The 26,942-nt window shown below is 36.5% G+C and overlaps 1 protein-coding gene, 2 long non-coding RNA genes and 1 other non-coding gene across 4 annotated transcripts; all 4 read left to right on the top strand.

Annotated features, from left to right (window-relative positions):
• The first annotated feature begins 10,806 nt into the window (after window positions 1-10,806).
• On the top strand, window positions 10,807-11,435 carry LOC139196272 (uncharacterized mitochondrial protein AtMg00810-like). Its single transcript, XM_070821955.1, has 2 exons — window positions 10,807-11,234; window positions 11,351-11,435. The coding sequence occupies exons 1-2, from the start codon at window positions 10,807-10,809 to the stop codon at window positions 11,433-11,435; spliced, it is 513 nt and encodes a 170-aa protein (XP_070678056.1).
• A 2,454-nt stretch (window positions 11,436-13,889) lies between these two features.
• On the top strand, window positions 13,890-14,763 carry LOC139195982 (uncharacterized). Its single transcript, XR_011581075.1, has 2 exons — window positions 13,890-14,278; window positions 14,377-14,763. It is a non-coding gene; the product is annotated as an uncharacterized lncRNA (long non-coding RNA).
• Window positions 13,913-14,035, top strand: MIR399G (microRNA MIR399g). The gene has a single exon (NR_120963.1). It is a non-coding gene; the product is annotated as a microRNA MIR399g (primary transcript).
• Window positions 14,764-26,231: 11,468 nt separating the features above from the next.
• LOC139195983 (uncharacterized) lies at window positions 26,232-26,942 on the top strand. Its single transcript, XR_011581076.1, has 3 exons — window positions 26,232-26,362; window positions 26,507-26,573; window positions 26,740-26,942. It is a non-coding gene; the product is annotated as an uncharacterized lncRNA (long non-coding RNA).

Genomic DNA, 26,942 nt, shown 5'->3' on the forward strand with positions numbered 1-26,942 from the left:
GGCTTTTATAGCTTGCCAAGAGCAAGGAGAGCGCTTTAACTGATTAGTGGGTGTTGGAATTTTGAATTTCCAAACTATTCTCCTCTTGTTTTTATCGGAATAGGCATAGGTACTGCAAAACTGTATATCCAACAGAAGTTTTGCAAATGATTCAAATGGCATACAATTTGTTTTTTTGGCAATAGTAAATTATTCTACACCAAATTTATCGAAGTTACAAAAAAGAAAATTTGAACTTAGATGCAGAGAAGAAAGAACACTGTTCTAACTAATTTAGTTAAGTCTGAGTCTACAAATCAAATGGTATACAATTATATAAGACATCAAATAAGTCCAAAACCAATGGAAATGGTAAAGTTTCCTTTTTCCTTTTATTATTGATAGGGGTAAGGCTAGCCGACATTCACCTCTCTCAGACCCTGCGTAAAGCGAGAGCCTTGTGCACTGGGTACGACCTTTTTTATTGATAAAAAAAGAGAAACAATATTACTAAATATTGTAAACATACACAATAAACAGAGTGAATTCTAATTTTGTTTCTAGTTGTGCAAGGAATGCCTTGCATTTTGATAACTCTTGTAGTAGATGCCCCAGAGGTTTTTCTTTTTAATTTTTTTTTCTTATAAAAAAAAAAAGAAAACTAATGAAAATGACTTGAAAACTTTGAATTTTAACGATAAGGACAAAATAAAGGGTAAAGTGAATAGTACTAGGATTGACTTTTTAGTATAAAAATATGGTTTTTCGTTAAAATGAACAGTACCGGAAACTTTTCGTTAAAGTTCTTTATAAAAAGAATATAGTGAATTCTATTCTTACATGAATGTCACTCTCACTTGGGAGTTGGTCACCCATTAATATGGTGTTAATCAATCACGTTAGACAATGTCTTTTTTTTTTTTTTGGGAAAGACGTTAGACAATGTCTTATGACTTGATTGCTGAACACAATATGGGTTATTGAGATATATTGTACCATCTAATTTGAGATGGAAGTGGGATCTAGTAATTGGTACATGTCCAAGACATGAAGATTAAGACAAATTATTCGCCAGTATTAGGATTGAAAGAGTTAAGAGGATCACAGAAGGCAGGTGGGGACGGAATTGGATCCTCTCCAAGGCAAATTCTTGGGATCCTCATGACCTAATAACACGGACTGTTGGATTTTGATCAAACGGCTACAAACAGGGAATCCCTCTAAAAGTTATAATAATTGTAGCCGTTGAATCAAAATCCAACAACATGTGTTAATAGGTTAGGAGGATCCCGAAGCTTTGTCTCGGAGAGGATCCAATACCGTAAACTAGTCAAGTTCTAGCTAAATAGCTGTTTTTATATAAGCAAGAGCCAAAACCACAAAAGAAGGAATGGGATTATGTTATTGTCCCATTCACCTACTTTTCCAGTTGGGAAATTTGCATTGGGATAGCTAGGGTTTGTGGGAAATGAGTCGGCAGAGATGGGGTTTGATATGTCAGAACAAAACACATGTATGTGGAGTAGGATTCTCTCTTCCTATTATCATTCACTTTCATCTTCTTCTCTTACACTCTTCTTTTTATCTTATTCTTTATATAAAAATTTCAAAATAAGATGTAAATGTGACATAATTGTAACTGTTTAAATAAGAAGGGATGAAATGAGAAAGAGATTAAGAGATGAGAGAATCCTACTCCCATATGTACATCACAGACATTGAGCCAGCTAATAATCTGGAGGAAGAGCCATATATATAAGGCATGCATTAACACTGATTTAACAGTACGTCTTCACGGGTTTGGTATCGATTTGTCTCCCCCTGCCTTAATATATATATCTACCATACTGCATGGCCATACCCTTAAAGTGTATATTATTAGTGCTGGCAGGTGCAGTTGATTGGCTCTATTAATTGCTTTACCACTGACCGTAGCTCACATGCTCTGACACTATACATTCTGCTTTATTCATTTCCACCAAATCTATCAAGTTCGGAATTCAGGCCATTGAAATTTAATCAAACAGTTACAGTTATAATAATTTTTAAAAGAACGTCTTATTTGTAATCGTTAGATCAAATTTCAACGCTCTGGATTCCAAACTTAGTTGATTTTGTGGAAAGGGATCCTGTCCTACTCTTTATCGTTCTTTCCCCTTTAGTAGGGCTCACCAAATTCCCTTTACAAAATGATATAACGAGCCACTCAATCTAAACATATGGGGTTATATTTTAGACTACATACAAGCTAAGTTGCAAACTCAAATATTTGAAATCTCAAATGCAAGAATGCTCAATTTATCATAAGGTGTTGATTTGCATTTGATTGTACGTATTCAAGATTTAGCTATAATATTTTATATATGAAATAGGAGAGAAGTGAAATACGAAACTTAAGATTGTTGTGCTACTCAGAAAGAAGAGATATATAGCTTTTCGTTTTCATCTTTAATTTTGTTACAACAATCACTCACCTTAAAATCTTAAGTTGTTATTAACTGACAAACAAAAATAATATATATCAAACTTACTCATACATTCTTCAAAGAAAAAGTTTAGTGCAAACAAATATAAGAGTGAGAAACAGAAATTAATTAAACTTAAGATTATTACAAAGACAGTTCGGATATTATGTCAACGGGGTGTGATATTCACACACAATTTTTTACTTCTTTAATATTCTTTTAATTTTCGGTCGTCGGATAAGATGAATTGAAGAAGATCAAAGGATATTAATTAACAAAGGGTGTGAGAGAAATAAAAAGGGATGTGTGGATAATACACATCTATGTCAACAAGCAAACTACAACCAATAGAAGGCTATACAATTACTTTGCGACAAATGTGGTTAGGCCAATCTCCTTACACCCCAGTTAGATCTCTTTGTGACAAATCATCCTGTTGTAAAGCAAAAATAACTTTCAGGAGAAGGAGTCATTGGGAATTATGACCGAGATCAAGAACTAGAATCACTTTCCTTATTATTTGGCTCAACGAAGGAAATTTTATTTCGAGACAATGGACATGTGCAACGGTGACACCATAGTTTTTCTCCTACCAAGGATTATATTTGTGCTTCATAGTAGTGGAGAGGTTTCACTGAAAGTTGGTGTGAATGAACGTACACCTTAGGGTTGGTTTGAGAGTGACGTGTTTAAAAAAAAGTATCCATGAAAAAAAGCTGTGAGAGTTTTAGGTGTTTGGTAAACTGAAAAAAAAAAGGCTTATTTTGGAAGCTGTTGCGAGAATAAGCTGAAATCAAAGGAAAAAGCTGAAGCTGCTATTTGCAGCTTTGGAAAACTGATTTTTTTTCAAAGCACACGGAGCTACAGTGCTCTTTTAATGAAAAGACCCACTATCAGACTGCTTTTTTTTCCAAAAGCACTTTTACAAAAAAGTTTACCAAATACTCTGTTGATTTATTTCATAGCCGCTTATTCTCACAGCAGTTTTTTTTCAAAGCACAGCAATACCAAACCAGCCCTTAGTCACATGAGGCAGTTGCCACCACACAAACCTACCAAGACAACCCTTGTATATATATACGCAACTTACACGTTTTAAATATATTTATATGCGTAAATTGACAAAAGGAAAATCAAATATTTGAAGTAAATGAATAATCTTATATCATGCTAGAAGAAATCCCTTATAAACCAATTAAAGTGGCTGAATTCACATAATAAAATCAGTCTCTATAGAATTTACATTAAGAATAGATAAAATAATATTTAATAAACAATTGATTGAATCACATTATTGCTAACTCATTGTGAGGCTAAGCCCACCCCCTCCCCCTTAGTGTAGATAATATCGTTTGTTAAAAAAAAAAACCATTTGACAACTAATTTAATCACATTATTATCCGTGTGTGAAAGACCTTTTTTTATAACTGGCATTACACGGCTCTTAAGATGTTTTGAACGTGTTTAAAAAATAGAGAAAATAATATTTGATAAACAATTGATTGAATCATGTTATTGCTAATCTATTGTGACGCTAAGCCCACCCCTCCCCTAGTGTAGATAATATCGTTTGTTAAAAAAACAATCATTTGACAACTAATTTAATCACATTATTATCCGTGTGCGAAAGAATTTTTTTATAACCGGCATTACACGCCTCTTAAGATGTTTTGAACGTGTTTAAAATAGAGAAAATAATATTTAATAAACAACTGATTGAATCACATTATTGTTAGCCCATTGTGAGGTTAAGCCCCCCTCCTCCTCAGAATAGATAATATTGTTTGTTAAAAAAAAAACAATCATTTGACAACTAATTTAATCACATTATTATCCACGTGCGAATGACATTTTTTATAACCGGTATTACATGCCTCTTAAGATGTTTTGAACATGTTAAAAAAAAAAATTGAACCACATTATTGTTAACCTATTGTGAGGTACTAATTATAAAATAAATATTAAAAGAAAAAACACACACACACAAAATTAATTATTAAAAAAATACTGTAAAAATGACAAAAATGCTCCTTAGGCAGAAACACACTTTGGATTTTAGCATGCAGTTGCACATAAATACCACCCTAAATCACTGTCCCAATGTATGGCTGCTATCTGTAAATTGTTTCTTGTGTGAGCTACCAGAGAGTCACAGAGCTAGTGTTACCCCTGCTTTTTAGAGGACGGATTACTAAGAGGTCCTTATCTGTCTCCTTATTTTTGTGCTTCCCATTTCTGTTTGTCCATTTGCGTTTGACATATCTCTGGGAGGGGAGGCTCAATGCATGGCTCATCTGATCCCGTTCATCTTTTTAATTTCTAGGCTTGCTTGTGAAACCTTTTTGCTTTTCATCACTTCGTTTAAAGAATCCGCACTCACATGATGGGCAAAAGCGCAATCCAATTTTTGAAAAGTAGCTAAGACTAGGTGATTTATATGATAACAAGGTTTGTTTTTCAATAATCGTGTCTCAAACATGGTCGTCTTTGGCGTTTGCTTCTTGAAAACGAACGACAATAATCATTTTTTAATTGTATGGGATGTGAATCAAATATTGCTTGTACTAGAGAATAATTAACCAGAACTAATTTTTTTTCTTTTCTTTAAGAAACAATATTATTTATACTAAGAGGAGGGTGAGTTTAGCCTCACAATGAGCTAGCAATAATGTAGTTCAAATTCGCTTTTAGCGAGAATCGAACCTAAAACATCCCACTTACTAATAAATAGGAATATTACTAGACCGTAATATTAAATGACAACCAAAACTCCTTTATAATTGACTAAAATTCCGCACACATGATTTAAGGTTCGATTTCTGACTCCACCAACCATAGGTGTATCTCATTATTTATGCCATAACTTAAGATGGAAACTACACAAAAAGAATTCACCCATACTATAAAACATGTATTAATAATAGGCTTATTTTTAGCAATGTTCCATATAATTCTACACAAAATCTAACGTTACCCTTTACACTCTATTATACTTCAATTTATTCCATGCACTCTTGTTTTGTGTCTCACTTATCCCATTTTGTCAATGTTGAAGAAGCATTAGTTTTGCTAACATAGCATGGATTCTTGGTCGTTTCCACAATGAATATAGGAATGAGTTATGAACTTGTTTAGAAAGTACTACTAAATGACTAAAAGTGTCTTTAGAGAAGATGATTTTAAGTTCTAAAAACACTTAGAGTGCTTTTTGCAAGAAACAGTCTAAGTGTTTCCAAGATTTACTTGCATTTTTACTAAGAATTGGTTCTAAAAATATTTTTGTTTTCAACCATTTAAAAGTATTTCTCAAACGAGCCATACTTTTTCCCTGAGTTTTTAAGTTTCATGAGCTCGGCTCGTATAACAAGCAAGTCAAATTTAGTTTGAGTTGGAAATAAATTAAACAAAATAAACTTAAGAAGAGTGACATCCAGTTTGACTCAACGCGTTTACAATCCTAGTGTATCGCAATTGGGCTGACCCTCAATGTAATCGTTTATTCATACGTGGGCTTCCGCGGAGATGTTAACTTGAGATCGGATACAACCCAACTTAATCTATCAAGGTCCATGCCTCAATCATGGGCCTACAAATATAAAGTAAGAAGGGAAGGTAGATATTTGAACTTTGATGATTTTAAAATTAGAATTAGAATTTTAAATTTGATAAATATTTTAACCATTCTACTATTTGACCAAAAAAAAAGCATATGTATGTTGAGATAATGGCATGCAGAAAGACCAATTGTAAATGGCAGTCTCGAACTTCCGCATAATGTGATATGAGAGTTGACAAGAGAAAAAGAATATATATGAGCATACACACATATCATATATGCTCCAGCATCTTCCATCATAATTCTGACATGAACTAAACATATTGGAGGTCCAATTAGCATTTGGTGTAAACGTTACACAAGGAATTGGTTAAAAGGGAGTCAAATTAAAGACAGCCTCGAATTTTATCCCCACATATGGTGTTTGTTTAAAGGATATACTTCAGTTCTAGGGCATATCCTGCAGCCTCATAAGTCACTCAAGCTTATGTGTTCCAGCAGAACGATGATCATATTCGTTTTTCTTTTTAGTTTTCTTTGGGTAGAAGCCTGTCGGAATTTTCATTATTACCCTTTAAAATTTAGTCTTTATGTTTGAGTTCAGTTGTTCATGAAGGTGCAGTTGCACTTTGCTAAAATATAAAGTCTAGGGTTTATGGAATTTTTGGTGTATTAATTATTCCTCTCCAAAGTAGAAGAATATATAGGAAGTTAATTATAAGAGGACTTTACAAGTAATTAAAAATACAATAGGCAAGCTAGCTAGCTAATTACAGTGGGACTATTTATAAAAATCAATAAAATAAAATCCCCTAACTAAAATAGGGTAACTCATGTCATGCCAACATAGTTCTCTGGAAATATATAATGAAAAAAGCAAATTAAATGGATACGTATGTTCGAATGTATACATACACCGCAGGGGTGAATGCACCCTCGAATTTTTGCTCGAACAAAATCAACTTTTGTTAGGTCCATTTGGTGGTCCTGAAAGCGATGAAGATGACATTACAAGACTACAAGTAGAAGAAAAAGATATACCGAGAACATGCTCTGAATCTTCCCTCATAAATTTTATTTTCACGATTTTCAGCTCGGTCCTTTTAATGTTTCACGTCCTAGATAGCTAGTAAAACTACATGTTTATATATATACTACCGTGTCCAGTGGCGGATGCATTGAGGGGCAGAGAGGGGTCAGTTGACCTCCCGAACTTTGGTGAACGTCCATGGATACGCTGAAATAACTTGTTTCCTTATTTGTAGTTGACTTAGCTTGATTGTAGGAACCATATTAGGATGCTTCTGTAACTATAAGTTGGTGGCTCCACCTCTTGAGTAAATACAAATCAATTGCATATCAATTTCTTACATGGTACTAGAGCATTGATCTGGGCAACACAACAAAACCTTAGTCGACCTCCATGGCAGAGAACAAACCATCAGGCACGGCTTCGGGAACCAAGTGGGATAATCCCAATCACCAACTATACCTTCATCATTCAGACCAACCCGGTGCTATCCTTGTGCCACAGCCCTTGGTCGAAGATAATTACAGCACATGGAGACAATCCATGACTATGGCCTTAACGGTCAAGAACAAAATCGGACTCGTGGACAGTTCGATCGTGGAGCCGAATGGACAGGATCCAAATGAATGGCAGCAGTGGAATCGCTGCAATAAATTGGTCCAAACTTGGCTGCTAGGGTCGATGTCGAAAGACATCGCCAACAACGTGATTAATTGCAAGAATGCTAGGCAGATGTGGCTGGAATTGCAGGAGAGATTCTCACATGTGAACGTGGTTCAATTGTTCAATATCGAGAACGAGATTCATGATTGTGTGCAGGGAAGTATGTCTGTGGGATCTTACTTCACGAAATTGAAGGGACTATGGGACGAACGTGATGCTTTGTGCACCTTCCCGATCTGCACCTGTGGATCGGTCAAGGAAGTGGCTGCATACTTAGACACGCAGAAGACCATGAAGTTTCTTATGGGTCTCAGTGAATCATATGCAAGTGTTCGTAGCAACACTTTACTGCAAGATCCTTTACCAACCGTGAACAAAGCATACTCTCTTGTACTACGACATGAAAAACAATAAGAAGTAACAGCGAATAAAGCTCAGGCACAACCAGATGCGGCCGTGTTTGCTGTAAGGAGATCCAGCCGTGAAACCGAAGGAGAAAAGGGTGAGTTGAAGTGCACCAAGTTCAACAAAACAAACCACACTGCCAAGAATTGCCGTGCACACCTAAAATGTGCATTTTGCGGATAGAAGGGTCATACGGCCGACTATTGCCACAAGAAGAAGGCAGCGGTTGAGGCTGATCATGATATCGTAATTTCTAAAGGGAACCAAGCAGCAACATGTCTAACGGAGAGGAAGGAGATGAAATTCCCATTCACTGCTGAAGAATGCAAACAAATATTGAGTGTGCTGCAAAGCAAGTCTTCCTCCGCTAATCATATTGGTAATTCCACAACCCATGAAGAACTTTCAGGTAAAGCTTTTTCACTCAACTCTAATGGAAAACAGAGTACTTGGATTTTGGACAGTGGCTGCACGGACCATATGATCTATGATCCCAACCTGTTTTCTACTTCAAGGCCGGTCACTAATCACACTGTAGAAATGCCAAATGGGTCTGTGGCCCAAGTGACCCACATTGGCAAAGTCATCTTGTCCTCCAATCTCATCCTTGAGAACGTTTTGTGTGTCCCGTATTTCAAATTGAATTTAATTTCAATTAGCAAGTTAGCCAATTCATCTTGTATAACCATCTTTTTGAACCAATTTTGTATTATACAGGACCTACGTTCGGGGATGATGATTGGGACGGGAATTGAACGGGAGGGCCTCTACTATCTCGATCGCACCAAGACAGGAACATGCAATCAGGCACAAAAATCCAACCCAACCCTTTGGCACCAACGTCTTGGACATCCATCTTCCAGAGTTCTTCCATTATTCTCTTTTTCCAATTTTAAACAAGCCTCTTGTGATACTGACAAGTGTGCAATTTGTCCTTTGGCTAAACAAACCAAACTTCCTTTTCCTTCAAGTTCAATTACTACTCATTCTTGTTTTGATTTAATTCATATTGATATATGGGGTGGTTATAAAATTGCTTCCATTTCGGGTGCAAAATATTTTCTTACTATTGTTGATGACTACACTCGATGCACATGGATTTACCTTATGAAACACAAGTCTGATGCTAGGACTCTTCTAGTTAATTTCATCAATTTGATTGCCACTCAATTTGATTCCCCAATTAAGATCATATGTAGTGACAATGGCCGTGAATTCAAACTTGGGAACTTCTATGCAGATAAAGGGATAATCCATCAAACTAGTTGTGTCAACACTCCACAACAAAATGGGGTTGCTGAAAGAAAACATAGACACCTGTTAAATATGGCGCGTGCCTTGCTTATTCAGGCCGGGCTTCCACCTCGTTTTTGGGGGGACGCCATTCTCACATCCGCCTATCTCATAAATCGAACCCCTACTCCTCTCCTTGGTGGCAAAACCCCGTATGAGAAGTTATTTAACCGCTCTCCCAATTATTCCCATTTGCGTGTTTTTGGTTGCTTGTGTTTTACTTCTACCCGTACCCAAAATCGTTCCAAATTTAATCCAAGAGCCTCTCGGTGCATTTTTCTGGGATATCCTCATGGTAAAAAAGGATATCGCGTTTTCGATCTTAGTCAACAAAAGGTCCTTATTTCTCGTGATGTGAGTTTCTTTGAAAATACCTTTCCTTTCTTACCTCCTCACTACTCCGCTGCGTCCACTAATCCGCCCACTTTACACACTCTTTCATCCTCCCATCCTGACCCCTCCTTACATTTCGACATGGACCTGCCTTCCCTCCTTGATGGGCCACCTCTACCCACCGGCCCACCCGAGTCCCCTTTACTCAACCCACCTACAGATCTACCCTCACCTTCCCCTGTCTCTTCCCCTACCACACCCACCTCTCCAATTTCCTCCTCCATACTTATCCATTTACCACTTTCACCCACTGCCGACCTCCCTGCTCCGTCCCCCCCACCTTTCACCCCAGCTCCGCACCGCGACGGCCGCCTGCCTATTTGCAGGACTTTCAACTCGAGACTAGCCTCCCTTCAAGGACCGCACCATCGTCATCAACAAACTTGGTCGCTCGTTCAGGTACGGCTCACCCACTTTCTCATTTCTTATCTTATGATCATCTTTCTCACACCCACAAAACATATCTTGCCACACTTACCCTCCTTAAAGAACCTACAAGTTTCTTTCAGGCCGTCCAACACCCATACTGGCGTGCCGCCATGAAATCTGAGATTGATGCCCTGCAGGCCAATGAGACTTGGAGCTTGGTGCCGTTGCCACCTCATAAACGGCCGATCGGCTGTAAGTGGGTGTATAAGGTGAAATTGAAGGCTGATGGTACGGTCGAACGCTACAAAGCCCGCTTAGTGGCAAAGGGATACAGTCAAGTTGAAGGGATTGATTACAGGGAAACTTTTGCTCCAGTTGCCAAACTGGTGACAGTCCGTGTCCTGCTTAGTGTGGCTTTTCTACGAGGCTGGCATTTCCACCAATTGGATGTGAACAACGCATTTTTGAATGGTGATCTTAATGAGGAGGTGTTCATGTCTTTGCCTCCCGGTTTTGGACGAAAGGGGGAGCATCGGGTCTGTAAATTGCACAAGTCGTTGTACGGTTTAAAACAGACATCTAGGCAGTGGTTTATCAAGCTGTCTACTGCCTTTAAAGCTGCGGGATTCCAACAGTCATGATCCGACTACTCTATGTTCGTCCGAAGTCGTCAAGGCAACCTCCTGGTATTACTCATATATGTTGATGATGTCATATTGGCAGGGAACAATTTGGAGGATATAGAGAACATGAAATTATTCTTAGCCAACCAATTCAAGCTTAAGGATTTGGGACAGCTGAAGTATTTCCTTGGCATCGAAGTTGCCAGGTCACGGTATGGAATCAGTTTGTCGCAACGTAAATATGCCTTCGAGATTTTGGATGATGCTGGATTCTTAGGGGTCAAACCTTCTCGGTTCCCTATGGAACAAAATTTATCGCTCACACAATCCAATAGAAGGTTATTAGATGATGCTTCGACATACAGAAGAATGGTTGGAAGATTGATATATTTGACCATAACTAGGCCGGACCTGACTTACGCCGTGCATGTGCTAAGCCAGTTTATGGACAAGCCACGGTAACCGCATTTGGAAGCAGCCCATAAAGTGCTTAAGTATATTAAGCATACACCGAGTCAAGGTATTCTGCTCCCATCTATAGGATCACTTCAATTGCGGGCATTTTGTGATGCAGATTGGGCACGTTGCAAAGACACAAGGAGATCAATCACGAGATATTGCATTTTACTTGGGCAAGCACCGGTTTCTTGGAAGACTAAGAAACAGACGACAATATCGCGTTCAAGTGTAGAAGCTGAGTATCGTTCGATGGCTACCACTTGATGCGAAATCACATGGTTGAAGAATATTTTGAAGGATTTGGGAGTTGATCACACACAGCTCGTAACCTTATTCTGTGACAATCAGGCGGCTATACACATAGCATCGAATCCGGTGTTTCATCAGAGAACCAAACACATAGAGATAGATTGCCACTTGGTTCGAGAGAAGATTCAACAAGGGATGATTCGGACAGCTCATATTCGAACTGAAAACCAGCCGGCTGATTTGTTCACTAAGCCATTAAGCTCGACACAGTTTGAAGTGCTCATTGGCAAGTTGAGTGTTATAAACATACACTCCAACTTGAGGGGGAGTGTTGAAGGAGATCGAGCTAAGAATGGAATGTAGAATATGTCAATATTGTAAATGACTTGTTTCCTTATTTGTAGTTGACTTAACTTGATTGTAGGAACCATATTAGGATGCTTATGTAACTATAAGTTGGTGGCTCCACCTCTTGAGTAAATACAAATCAATTGCATATCAATTTCTTACAAATGTCCATGGATACCTTGAGTGTTGTCATTTTGAAGATTAGATTTGGCTTCATACATACCATCCAATTGTTTGATAAAATGTATGAAAGAAGAGTGAATGAAATGGTGATCTCAGTGAATAACAAAGTATCATCATTCTTGGACAAACATATTAATGAGATGCAATGATATCAAACATTGTTAGTGTGTTCAAGATAAGTGTGTGTCTTTGTTAAACATTTATATGAGAGTAGCCTTGGAACATGTTAGTTACCTTCTCAAATGAAGCATTAACAGGTGTGCAGTATGCCTTTCCAAATGACTTCATGCCTATTAAGACTCGATGAAATGGCGATATGCATGCTATTTTTGGTAAAATAAATTTACGCGCTGCGCGCGCTATTTTTATTAACCCCCATAATATTATTTCCTAGATCCACCACCGACCATGTTGGGTGGCTAATTTACTGGGGATTATAATAGGAAAATTAAGTTCACATCCTTCTTTTTATTACTCCATTGATTAAAATCCTATTCATTTTCAATTTTCGATCAAGGTCCTTGGGTATTAATAACATCATTAATTATTTGAATAATAAAATATTTTTTATTTTTAAATATATTCCTTTAGTGTTAAAAATGTTACAATTAGTATATTTATATTTATGGCTAAATTTTTTTATCATATATTTTTATTTTTAGTTTGTACCTATTTTTAATTTGCAAATATTTTTTAATTTGCCAATTTTCTTTTCATTTTTAATTTGTACCCATATATTAGTTTCTTTTTGTGCCCAAATTTTTTAAAGTTTTTTGTACCGATGTGTATACCGTCATGTGATATTGTATATTTAATCAATGATAAAAAAATTACATATGGTATACTTATGTTTTATGCCTAAACTTTGTATCGTATATTTATATTTTTAGTTTGTACCCACTTTTAATTTGCAACATTTTTTTTAAATTTGTAGTATTTTCTTTTTAGTTTTATTTTGTACCCATGTATTAATTTCTTTTAGTACCTATATTTTTAAAAAATTCATTTGTACTCATAATTTTTAATTTTTTTATCTGTACCCTAATTTATTTATAATGTACCCATTCTTCTTTATTAATGTACCACTTTGTTATATGTGAAATGTACAAATTTTTTTTGTAAAATGTACAAATTTTTTTTGTAAAATGTACCAATTTTTTTAACACTATGGATACATTCTTTTGCCATTTATTATTTCTTATTTTTACATAGTTTTTATCCATTTATTCAATCAAAATGTTTGAATTTTTTTATTGTAACTATTTCTAATAGTATTATAATGGGGGATTTTAAATTTATAGGATTATAAATATCATAAAATATCAACACAATTAATGTCAAAACTATAAAAATATAAATATTAATAGTAATATAATGAGGTGTACAAAGTCAAGGGACCTTGATCAAACTTTGAATACTATTAAGGTTTTAATCAAAGAATGTTAAGGATTAGGGACCGCATCCAAAGTATCCCGATTATAATTGTATAAGAACCCTAGATAAAAAAGCATTAGACTATTAATCTCTCATGTATATATGGCACTGATTTAGTATTGTGAATTTGATTAGTTGCAGTTATTTTCTCTCTTCTAGTGCAACATATTACTTAATCCACTTAAAATCACGAATCAATTCAGTAAAATCAGCTTCATGAAGAAGTCTTTACAGCTTGTAACCGAAACAAAAGTAGTAGTCTGTGCAACTAAAGTTTTTCTACCATGAAAAAGTCGGACGCGAATTGTGGATGAAGTCAATGAAGCTTCTACTTTTCAACAGACAAATGAAAGCATAGTTCCTTAGGATCCCTAGCATATGCTCTTTCTGGGTTGCCATAAATAACAGTCTCCACTTCAACACTACGCAACTTAAGCTTTTGGTTGTGCAGTTGCATAAATTACAGAGCAAAGTCTCCTCTGGCATGTAGCCACTTACAATTACAAATGCTTAATTCTGGCTGAACAAGCTGGCCAGCCTTGCATTATTTTTGTAGTGTGCTTTATGCCAAAGGAGATTTGCTCGGCAATTCTTCTGCACTCTTTTGCTTGCTCTGTTAGGATTGGCAGTTGAAATTCATTCATCTATTTCCCAACCGCAGTCTGTTAAATTTTTACAATGTACTATACCAAAACGGTATACGTATATATTCGAGTTGGTGTACATTAAACCTACAATCTTAAATTTTGTTTATTTAGCACTTGAATTATCCAGTATGCGTGATTACTAATGCATCTAAAGAAAATTAAATTATGCATGCCTCCCTTAGGTACCATTTAATTTCTCACTTTGGTATTGATTCAAAAACTGATTGTGCATGACAATTTTCTTTCTCATTTTTTTTCCTTTATAATTTTCACTTTTCAGTGATGACCTGTGTTTCTGGAGTACTACAACCTGAAGAAGGGAATCAGCAAAGAAGCGCAGGCGGCTGTCTGAATTAGAGATGGACAAGTACCCATTGGTTATGGGTAACCCCGGTTACCCGCCCATTTAAATTTCACGGTTACGGTTATGGATAATCATTTAGATAAATAAATGGTTATGAGTATAACCGTTTACCTGTGAAATTTAAATGGGCGGTTATGGGTATTAACCGCGGTTATAAACGGGTAACCATTTACCCATTTATTTTATATATGTAAAATTAACACAAACCATGTTCCCTATCAGACAAAACTTGGATCAATTCTATTGACTATAGTGCATGATTTCTATAGCTAATATAATATAGTTTTCCTTAACCACTTTAAATTTCATGGTCCATAATATATATTATGTTAATATTTTACATTCCGAGTCAAATAACCCAAGAATACTGTCTTTTAACAGTTTTCGTAACCCAAGAATACTTATCAAATTTTATATTGCCTTCATTGCTAATAGTTAAAAATACCGTCTGTAAACTATTATTTCAATTATTGGAATGGTATACGGACTTAAAAAATTAAAATGCGGAAATGTATGATGAATGTACCTATAACGGTGTTTAATTGTTAGAAAAACAAAATTATGACAAATTTTTCTTTTTTAATTTTCAAGTTGTTAAAAAAACACGTAGACTGGTGAAAAATGAGTAAATGGTAAAAAAGAAAGGATAAACGAGTTTAAAAATGATAAAAGGGTAAACGGGTACAGAACGGTTACAGTTAAATGGGTACATAGTTATGGGTATGGTTAACCGTTTATAAACGGTTATGGGTATGTGTATAACCGTTTAGACAATTACCCCACGGGTAAACGGTTATGCGGGTATGAGAATAAACGGTTATGGATAAATAACCGCGGTTACCCGCCCGCCATAACCGTTACCCATCCCTAGTCTGAATTTAGAGCTAGCGTTGCATTTGATGGGTTTGCTGAAGCCTCAAGCTCTGTCACACTTGAAATTTTTCTGAATCTAGACCCTATGCATACGATGATTGAGGTCATGCATGTGAAAGTTGTACACAATTCATTGTGGCAATAAATTTTAATATAGGGTTTGAAAATAATCAGTATTGCAGAACTACTTCATTGAGACCAATACATAGAGCTGCATCTCATTCTTTTTTCTAGAGTCATGGCAACTTGAACTAACAAAGTAAAGGCTACTAAATTTACCTACCACATTCTAACCACCCTGCTGCACTACCAAAACGAGCTATCATGCTTAAATATTGTAACATATTTCATGCGATCTGGTAATATATTTATTCTGTTATAGGAATTAGGAAGGGAGGATTGATTTTTTTTTAGCTTATTATATATATTAGAAGTGTGCACTGTTCTTAATATGACTTCTTTTAGAAGAAACGTTATATATAAATTATCTCCTTCAATTCATCAATGCATGATATTATCCTAAATCTCACATGCATGTGTCATGTGTGAGTATAGAGTAGTTCACATTTGACAGGATCATAGGAGTAATACCATACGGTTGCAAACTTGGATCCTGTATATGTATACAGTAAATATGGCCTGCAGTGCCGTGCAGATGAATTCAACTCCTAGGTCCTTTGTATTGAGACAGACATGAAGAAAAGCTTTAATCTAAAATGTTATTAATTGTCTTGGAGTCTGATTTTCTATTCAGTCTACTATATTTGTAAACCCTAATCAACAGTCTGTCAAACCTTAAAGGTTGGTACGTGCTTGTATCGAAAAAAGCAGCAGTATTTGCTACTTCAATTCGGCATATCGTTTACATGTTTGGAATGGCTAGGCATATCAAGAACTAGAGCAAGAATTGGCAGGTGCTGAGGATCACCTACAACATCTTCAGTTCTTTACCAATTTTGGTACTATATCCACATCTCCTCTATTAGAGCTGAGCTACTGCCGACCGAGGGAAAATAGAAGGGAAGCCTCAACAAAGAGAGAAAATGGATATTCGTTGTTTCTTTTCTTTTCACATTCTCTATATTGTACGTGCATTATCTTGTAGAGGAGATGCGGATACAGTACCATAAAAAGCCTTAATAGAATGACCACATATCTATATTCGGATGTGTTGGGTTTTCGAAGGATGGACAGGGACATATGTTGGACCACTGTCTTATACTATGGTAGACAAATGAATACGTTTTTTTTAACAAATGATATTATCTACACTAAGGAAAATGAGGGTAGACTTAGCCTCACAATGAGCTAGTAATAATGTGGTTCAAATTTACTTTTGGCGGTGATAATCGAATCTAAAATATCTCACTTATAAGTGAAGAGAAATATCACTAGACCGTATGAATACCACTAGACTATAGTACTAAGTGACAAATGAATACATCTTTTTATCTCTCTCATACTGTCATGCATTAATATACCTTTCTACGCAGAAGAATATTTTCCACTTGATTGAAATATTAGCTGATCTGGAGTTTCTAACTAATAAGATCTTAACCCGTGTCTATCTCATTGTTAAAATAAATAAAAAATTGCTACAAAAGCAAAAATATTCACAAATTTATCAACCACCTCTTAAAGAAATTTATTTAATTACTCACATACATAAGGAATTTGTCTATGCATATAGGTAATTAATTGGTCACTAAATATGATACATAAAAACATGCATTACTCATAAGTCGAAGCATAGTAATAAAATTTGAAAATTAAACGCTACCTAATTACTCTCTACGGTCCTCAAATTATTCCCAAATTTTCGTTCAAGTGCTAGAGATCATGATGAAATAATTGTATATGCTACAAGAATAGTGATTATTAGGGCGGTGAATTAGAGGCGGATATAAGGATTTGCTCCTAACTATTAATCTTTTTTTTTAATCTTTATTAGGAGCAGAAATATAGATTTGTCTCTATTAATTGTAATAGGTGAATAACAATAATAAATGCTCCTATTACAGCTACTACTTTTAGGGACGAAAAAAATCACATCCACAAATTAGCAGATAAATGAACCTCTAATACATATATTTTTGTTGAACAACTAAAGGCCACATAAAGGGAGTGCGCCCTAATTTTTTAAAATTTAATAATTTACATTATGAGTGGGTGTGTGTATTTATCTTCTTATATTTGATTTTTTTTTCCTTAATTGTTTAACGAAATAAATAAGAAATTTATCAATTGCCTAATTCTACAATAACCAACACCCCCATTCCCCCTATTTCTCTCTTGATGTTCTTTAACGGCAGAAACTCCTCGTCTCTATTTTTCTTGTTCCTTCATATTTCTTCTCTATATTTCTTGTTTAATTTTTCTACCTTTCAATATTCCCCTTGATGGGTCTAAGACAGCATAATAGAGATTTAAAAGGGTTTGTAATAGAGAAAAAAAATTGTAATAGAGAAAAAAAACTAAGTTTGTTTAGTTTGATTGAAGTTTTTTTTCTTCTTCTATCAAACTGTTGTTTTGCAGGTAAATTTGATGGTGGGGTGTGAAAAAATTGAAGTGAAATTTGTTAGGTGTTCCTTCATACATATTTTCCCGTTTTATTTTTGTATAATATTAGGTGCGTTATGAAGATGATGAATTACAGCATAAATTCAGATCGGCTAAATTTAGGTTTGATCTTTTGTTTGTTTTGTAGGTTTTGTTTTCTCTTTGTTTTGTGATAAGTAGGTGGCTTTGTTCATTTCGTTTCATGTTTGTGAGCTACATAATTTATTATTTTGTTTCTTATTTTTTTTCTTAAATGGTGGTAATCTAATTTGCTTTTACCTTTTGTGGTGTATCTATAGGGATGGATCATGGAAGACACATACTTTTAATTTTGCATCATTTTGGTGTTTGAGAGGCATAAGATTGATTAGACATATATGTTATTTTAGGCTACCATTTGTATCTACTGAATTTAAACTTCTTCATGATACTTGTACCATACTCAATTGAAGTATGAATCACCACTTAGTATTACGATCTAATGATATTCCTCTTCATTTGTAAGTGAGAGGTTTCAGGTTTGATTCTCCCCAAAGACGACTTCAAACCAAATTATTGCTACCCATTGTGAGGTTTAGCCCACACCCCCACCCCCTTAGTTTAGATTATCGTTTGTTTAGAAGAAAAAATAATTTGAAGTATAAATCATTTTATGTTATGAACTTTCTTAGTTTAAGTGTGATTGTGTAAATCCTAGATTAGATTTGAGTATAGTTATTCTTTCCTATAGGAACTTGTATTCCTTGGGGATGAATGATTTCTTCTCCCTCTTATTACTATAAATAAAGGCACTAGCGTAGGAGAGAATAACACACATATTCCCCTACAATTCTACAAACACATCTCTCTTCTCTCCCTCTCCTTGCCGCCGGCCTCCTTCTCCTTGTTAGATAAAATAGGCTACAACACACGTTTCTACCATTAAGCTTAGGAATCTGACGAGGAAGCTTTTTCTGCTTCAACCAGTTCATCCATATCATCACGCAATCAGGTTCGTCCAAAACAATGGTTTTTATCTCGATATTTTTGCAGCCCTGATATCATGAACATTCACCATAATGCATGACCCAACTTTACGTTTTTCGAATTTTAGATTCTACATAAATTGTGTATGCATTATATTCATAATTGTTGAATTATGTGAATTTGATATTGTCATGAATTGCATCAAATATATGCCCATGCATTAAAATATTTGAATTGAATTGAAAAAAGAAAAAAGAAAAAAGAAAAGAAAAAAAATTGATATTGGGAAACCCTAGGGTTCTTTGACCCATGATCTCTGACACCCATCCACGTTGATGGGGCCCCGAGCCAATAACCCAAATTAGAGCTACGGCTCCAGGCCTAGAACCCAGAACTAACACCCAAAAGGTGTCGCCACTCTGAAACCACCATGACGCATGGCCTCCAACCATGCCTAGCCACCTTGGCTACCTCCCTGACGACCTGAAGATCGTCTACCGATGTCACTTGGTTGAAGATTCCTTCAACTCTCATTGGATTTCTTGAAATTCTGATTTCAATTTCTAGGCTTTTGGTTGAATCGTCAAGATTTCACAATCTCTGATTCGTACTCATGGTTGAAGACACCCAAAAAGGGTACCTCTGAGTCTCCCCATCCAAGATTTAGCCACCTGCAGTGGCGGCATTAGTCTCATTCTCCGGCAACACCCCCTAGCTTTGCTAGGTTTCTTGGTCCAAACTAGACCCTATTTTAGGGCTTGGAATTGACTCGGGTTCAAAGAATTTTTTTTTCTCTTTGGGCTCGCTATTGCAAGCCCAACCCAACCCCATACTCGGCTTAACCGAAAAAAAAAAAACAAACAAACAATTTTTTTTGGGCTCGCCTGAATCAGCCCAACACCATGGCTCGACCTCCTGTGACACCAGCCTGAGGGCTATGGTGTCCCATACGCCTGCGGTGCACTAGATCGCGTCCTCCATTGGATTCACCTGGCTGCGCTGCACCCGATCTCAGCTCGTTGCTGGAAAATCGATGCACTGCACCGCGTTGCACAAGATCAGAGCCTATCTAGGCTTCCTTTTGGGTTTGTTTTTTTGCATCCCATTCCCTATCCCTGGCCCTGCAATCCCAGGCCTGCTACCTGAGCCTATCCCAGCCCAATTTTAGGCTTGGTCGCATGTATCAAATTTGCTCAGCCCACCGTGGGCTTTGGCCTATGTTTTTGGGCCCCGAGCTTTAATTATTTATTATTTTTAGACAACTTGGGTTTTATATTTTTTCACCCACACTTTAATTTTGGCCCGAAGTCACTTGAAGTTCTATTTGCATATTTTCTTGTTGCATATTTATGTATATATATTTGCATTTGTCTGCAGGAACCTATGAACCTGAAGTTCATAATTATTTCAAAACCTGAAGTTTCTAAAAACATGCATTGTTTGAAAACCTGAAGTTTTCATTAAAACCATCACCCATGAAAACCCGAAGTTTTTTCATGCGAATTTTAACTAATACATGTCTATTAGAACCTGAATATTCTACTCATATGTGAATGGGTTGATTTTTTTTCTCCATTGCACTAATCACATCTTATTCTTTGTTTTGTGATAGGAACATATCGAATTTAAACAAACTCAAATTCACTGCTTTGGAGGTCTCGGGACGGAACTACCTCAAGTGGGTTTAAGATGTAAAGCTTCACCTCACTACAAAGAATTTGCATCCCCATTGAAGATAAGATGGACAACCCGGTTAGCGAAGCTGAGAAAGCCAATGCCATGATCTTTATTCGAAGACATATTCATGATGCACTGCAAACCGAATATCTTGCTGAGGAGGATCCACGAGCACTATGGGTTGCTTTGGCCGATCGCTTTGATCACCAAAAAGACATCTTCTTGCCTGAAACAAGACATGACTGGCAGATTTGCACTTCTAAGACTTTAAGTATGTGAATGAATATAATTATGAAGTTTGTCGAATTCAATCATTTCTCAAGTTTTGTAACAAAGCTTTAACCGAAGAGGATCTCCTGGAGAAGACATATTCGACATTCTCTGCTATTAATATTGTCCTGCAGCAACAATATAGAGCTCAGAAGTTCACCAAGTTCTTGGATTTGATCTTTGTTTTACTTCTCACTGTAAAGCAAAATCAGCTGTTGATGAAGAATCATCAAACTTGACCTACTAGGACGACTACTATGCCTGAAGCACACTATAGCACGAACCAATGCCTAAAACACCAAAAAAGGCATGGTATGAGCGGCCAGAATCGCCCTAACCTCGCTCATAAGCCCCTAACTTTAAGAATAAGCGCAAAGCACCTGAAACCATGGATGCAGACATATGTTATCGCTGTGGTTCAAATGACCATTGGTCCCATGTTAGCCGAGCTCCCTAAAAGGTTGAAGCTGAATATCATTCTCGTCATAAGAAGTTTGAATCAAACTTTGTGCAAGTGAACAAATCGGAGAGTTCAAAGATGGAGGTTTCTGACTTTGAAAAGGCTATCACACCTATGGAAGATTAGAATCTTAGACATAAACCATTTTTTTAGTTGAAATAAGACCATGGGGCTGAATTCCATAGTAGTGGCCAAAACTTTTCCTTGTTTTTTGGTTAAATTTTGAACAATTTTCCTTTATATTTGGATTATTTGTTGGTGATTTATTTTTGGATATTAAGTTTTTAATTAATTTCCGTCCTTGAAATACTTAAAATTATTTTGAATGGATCTTTGTTTTTAGAACTTTTATGCATGTGACCTATTCAAATTAATTTTTCATTCTAGATATGACTAGTGAGGAAGTTAGTTGTCTGGCAGATAGTGCAACAACGCACACCGTTTTGCGTAAACACATTTATTTCACTAACTTCATATTTAAGAATGCACATTTGGCAACCCTCTCAGGCCCATCCAACCTGATTGAAGGATATAGTAAGGCACATATAATGTTGTCTAATGGTACAATTTTGACCATTGATGAGGCACTTTATTCTCCGCGTTACGGAAGAACGTTGTTGAGCTTTAAGGACATTAGAGATAATAATTACCACACTGAAACCCACGTAGAAAATGGAGTTGAATTCTTGTGCATAACTTCCTACGAATATGGCCAGAACTGTATTCTAGAGAAGATGAAGTGTATCCTGAGTGGTCTGTATACTATGACCATACGCCCCATAGAAAGCCACTATGCGGCCGACCTACCTATGAGACCACGCACGAAATTACACTTTGGCATGATTGTTTGGGACATCCTAGGCGAATAGCGAGGTGATGTATCCTCAAATCATCACACGGGCATCCACTAACCCGAAGTTTAGGTTCGATTCAAGGAATCTCATGTCAAACATGTTCAATGGGAAAGCTTATTACTAAGCTTTCTTATGACAAGATTTGTTCGAATCCTCTCATTGTTCTACAAAGGATTCAGGGGACATTTGTGGACCGATTCACCTTATATGCAGACCATTTAGATATTTTATGATTTTGGTTTACGCTTCCACATGTTGTTCACACGTGTGCTTGTTGTCCACAAGGAACGCTGCATTCTTCAAATTGTTGGCTCAGGTTATCAAGCTCAGGGTTCAACACCTTGATTATCTGATCAAATTTATTCGATTGGATAATGCTGGAGAATTCACATTTAAAACTTTTGATGGTTATTGCATGTCGATTGAGGTTAAAGTTGAACATCTTGTACCCCATGTTCACACCCAGAATGGCCTGACAGGGGCATTCATTAAGTACTTATAAATGATTGCTCAATCGTTGGTTATACGTACCAAGTTCCCGATCGCTGATAGGGGACGTGCAATATTTCACGCAACCATGTTGGTTCACTTGAGGCCTATTGCGACCCAACCATATAACGTCATTCAGTTGGTTACCGGATACGAACCCGACATAACGCATCTGCGTATTTTTGGTTGTGTGGTCTATGTGCCGATTTCTCCACCCTTCTATACAAAAATGAAGCCTCAATGAAGGATGGGAATCTATGTCAGATAAGATTCTCCCTTGATTATTCGTTACTTAGAACCCTTGACATGCGATCTGTTTACCGCTCGTTTCACGGACTGTCACTTCTATGAGACAGTCTTCCCATCGTTAAGGGAGATAAGAACATCAACGTTCCTGAAGAACGACATGAATTATCATGGATAACTCCTATTTTGTCTCATTTAGATCCCTGCACCTCTTAGTTTGAAACTAAAGTGCAACGTATATTAGATCTCCAGAGCATAGTTCAGAGCATGCCAGATGCTTTCACCTATCTAGCGTGAGTGACAATATCACATATTCCAGCTGCAAATGTGCCTGCAAAGATGGATGTACCAAATGTACGTCGAAATTCCCTCATGAAGGCCCGAGACACCAACTTTGGTGATCGACATATATTAGTAGCTAGCCAATCATCTGCCCCTACACATAAGCGTGGCAGACCTCTTGGTTCAAAAGATTCACACGCTTGGAAGAGGAAACCCATAACACGGGCTTTTGAAGAGCTTACTGTGAATTCGACTGTCGCTTACTCATTCTATCCAACTCATTAGGAAATTCTATATTACAGAAGCGTTTTTGAAGAGACGAATCCTCCTTCCAAGAATCATGAAATTTCGGTTTATTATGCTAGCTTAGATGATGTGTGGAGAAAAAATGAGATAATCGTCGACGATGTATTAACATATGTAGTAACTACTGAGATCATGTTGAGCGATGACATTGAACCCCGTTCTGTTGATGAATGTCGACGTAGAACAGATTGGTTAAACTGGAAACAAGTAATCCAAGTCGAACTTGATTCGCTTGCGAAACGTAAGGTGTTTGGACCTATAGTTCCTACTCCTCCACACGTGAAGCTCGTTGAGTACAAGTGTGTTTTTGTTTAGAAACGTAATGAGAAGAACAAAATTGTGCATTACAAAGCTCGTCTTGTTGCGCAAGGATTCTCACAACTCCCCGGGATTGACTATGACGAAACTTATTCACCCGTTATTGATATGATTACTTTTCGTTGCTTATCAGTTTGGTAGTTTCTGAAAAAATGAGTATGCAGCTGATGGACGTAGTAACTACGTATCTCTATGGGGATCTTGATAGAGAAATTTATATGAAAGTTCTCGAATGACTTACATTGATTAGATCAAACATTTCCAAACCTCAAAACACATTCTCAATTCAGCTGAGGCGTTCACTCTACGGTTTGAAGCAATCCGGAAGAATGTGGTATAACCGTTTGAGTGAGTATTTGACTAGTCAAGGATCTTCGAACAACGACCTATGCCCTTCTGTGTTCATTAGGAAGTCACATTTTGGTTTTGCGATAGTTGTAGTATATGTTGATGACATAAATCTCATTGGAACTCCTGAAGAGCTCGCGAGAACTACCGCACACCTGAAGTCGGAATTTGAGATGAAAGATCTAGGAAAGACTCAATACTATCTCGATCCTGAGATAGAGCACCGTTCAGATGGAATCTTAGTACATCAAACAAACTACACCCAAAAGGTGCTGCTCCACTTTAACAAAGATAAAGTGAAGCCTTTAAGTACTCATATGGTCGTTCGATCGCTAGATACAAAACGAGATCCCTTCCATTCGAAAAATGATGATGAAGAGATTTTGGAGTCTGAAGTTCCTTATCTAAGTGTGATAGGCACTTTATTATACTTATCTCAATGCACTAGACCCAACATCTCATTCATTGTTAATCTTTTGGCAAGATACAGTAATGCACCAACATGCAAACACTGGACTAGTGTTAAAGATATCTTCCGTTACCTTAAGGGTATTACGGATTTAGGCTTGTTATATCCCTACGGATCCTCGAGTGATGATGCACCCCCTGCTTCTCGAGTCGATTCTTGCCTTGTTGATTATGCCGACGCATGATACTTATCTGATCCACACAAGGCACGTTTTCAAACGGGTTATGTCTTTACCGTTAGAGGCACCGTAATCTCTTGGAGGTCAACTAAATAGACCTTAGTTGCCACTTCGTCTAACCATGCTGAAATTCTTGTCTTAAGTGAAGCAACTGAGGAATGCTTTTGGTTAAGAGCGGTTGTGAGCCATATTTGAAGTTCCTACGATTTTTACCCCGTCGTAGATGTCTCGACGATGATCTTTGAAGACAACACAGCATGCATCGAACATCTCAAGAAGGGTTACATCGAAAGAGACAACACCAAGCACATTGCGTCGAAGTTTTTCTTCCCACATCAACAACAAGAGCATCAGAAGATTGAAGACACGCAAATCCATTCACAAGACAATTTGGCCAACCTCTTCACCAAATCACTACCGAAGGTGGCGTTAAAACTATTAGAGCATTTTTAGCAGAGTCACAATACAAAATGGGTACAAAACAAATATAGGGACAAAATGGATCTCCAATGGATCGGAAAGTAAGTCCCTAAAGAATAGATAGTCACCAGACACATAGTGTATGTATCCACATATAGGGACTGTATAGGGACACAACCTTGAGTGGAAAACACGGCTCACAATCTTGATTGGAGCTTTTAATGCTTTTAATTAATTCAAAAAAAGGTTAACGTATACAAAAAAAAATGCACATAATCAAATTATCACATAAATCATAAAATTTCAAATTTAGGGATTCTACTACAAGGACTATCCCATTGAAGGCAATATTCCTTTAGAGACACAAAGATTTCCTTGAAGTCTTTAAATGAGTACTCCAAGGCGGTGGTGGGAGTCCCTAAGATGCTCTTAGGTGTGAAAATCCTTAATTTTTATCCCTATTTTAAATTAATAGGTGTAAATGTATTGGCATCTACTTGTTCATACTTTTGTAGCATTGTGGATAAGGGAATAAAGTTGGTGTTGCTCAAAGGTATTGTTCTTTGAGCATACATATACCTGAAGCGCTTGTATAAATACTATGGCTTTTGGCTATTAAAAATCCATAGCATAAAATTTCCTTGTAACTATAAATTGCATGGTTTTATTGGTCATAAAAAATCCATAGCATTTTGATGCAGTGCCGGTGAATTACCGAGCAGTCTCCTTTTGGCAAACTGCCTATATCTTCTACATACGAAATTGAGTACATGCAGATGGTGGTCTGACCACATGATCTAATGAGAAAGGCTGTCTGCCAAAGGAGATCTGCTCAGCAATTCTACTGCAGTACTTCTATTTGCATGAACATACCGTACTCCTAATTAATGTGCTTATACATGTGATTATTAACGTCGTTACTTGAGTTTGAATTCGTTCTACATGATTTATGTAGCTATTTCATATTTATGCTGTAAACTTAATCTCTTCTTAATTTCCAATCAAGACACATTCATTATGTGTGCTAATGGCTGCTGGTACATATGATTACAGGTAGTTTGCCACAGGTTACTGGATCATTGCAGATTGGCTCTTCAAGCTGTGATAATTTGATCATTGAGGTTTCACCATAAAATCAATTGTCAAATCCTAACTTTTTATAGTGGAGGAATTGATTTTAAGAGATTGTAAGTGCATCAAATATGGGGTTTTTTCAAACTGCACTAGACTTGAATTTTTTGTGTTTCTTTTTTCGGTTTGAGTTTATATATTTTTAAGATCTGAGTTATTGTTTATTTTGTACATAATTTTGTTTTATATTTTGGTTTCAGGATCCCAAGTTCTTGGGGTGCCGGGAAGCTCCACGAGACAAAGAATGAATAAGCTCCTATTTGTTAGGTTTTATTTTAATTTTTAAGGTCTTTTATTTATGTATGCGAAGTACTATAATAAAATGATACTTTTACGAAAGAGATTATAACTTTTTGAGTTGTTTCTTGTTAAAAAAAAAAATTTATTTTGAGATCTGACTTAGCTGGGTGTTTATGATTTTCTTATTGAACAGAAGGATGAGATGAGGTGAAAGACTCTGGGAAGATGCAGTTCAAGAAATATGTTTATGTTGGTTTTTTCCGTGGCATTTTTTTTTGTATTCTGTGTATTCTTTAATTTTAGTTTTTTAGATGAGGTATTATTAAGATTTGGATCCTCGTCAGATCTCTCCCTGGGGATCCTAGGGATCAATGCACACGGACGGTTGATCAAAAA

This window comes from Malus domestica, chromosome 05 (assembly GCF_042453785.1).
Source record: "Malus domestica chromosome 05, GDT2T_hap1".
NCBI lineage: Eukaryota > Viridiplantae > Streptophyta > Magnoliopsida > Rosales > Rosaceae > Malus > Malus domestica.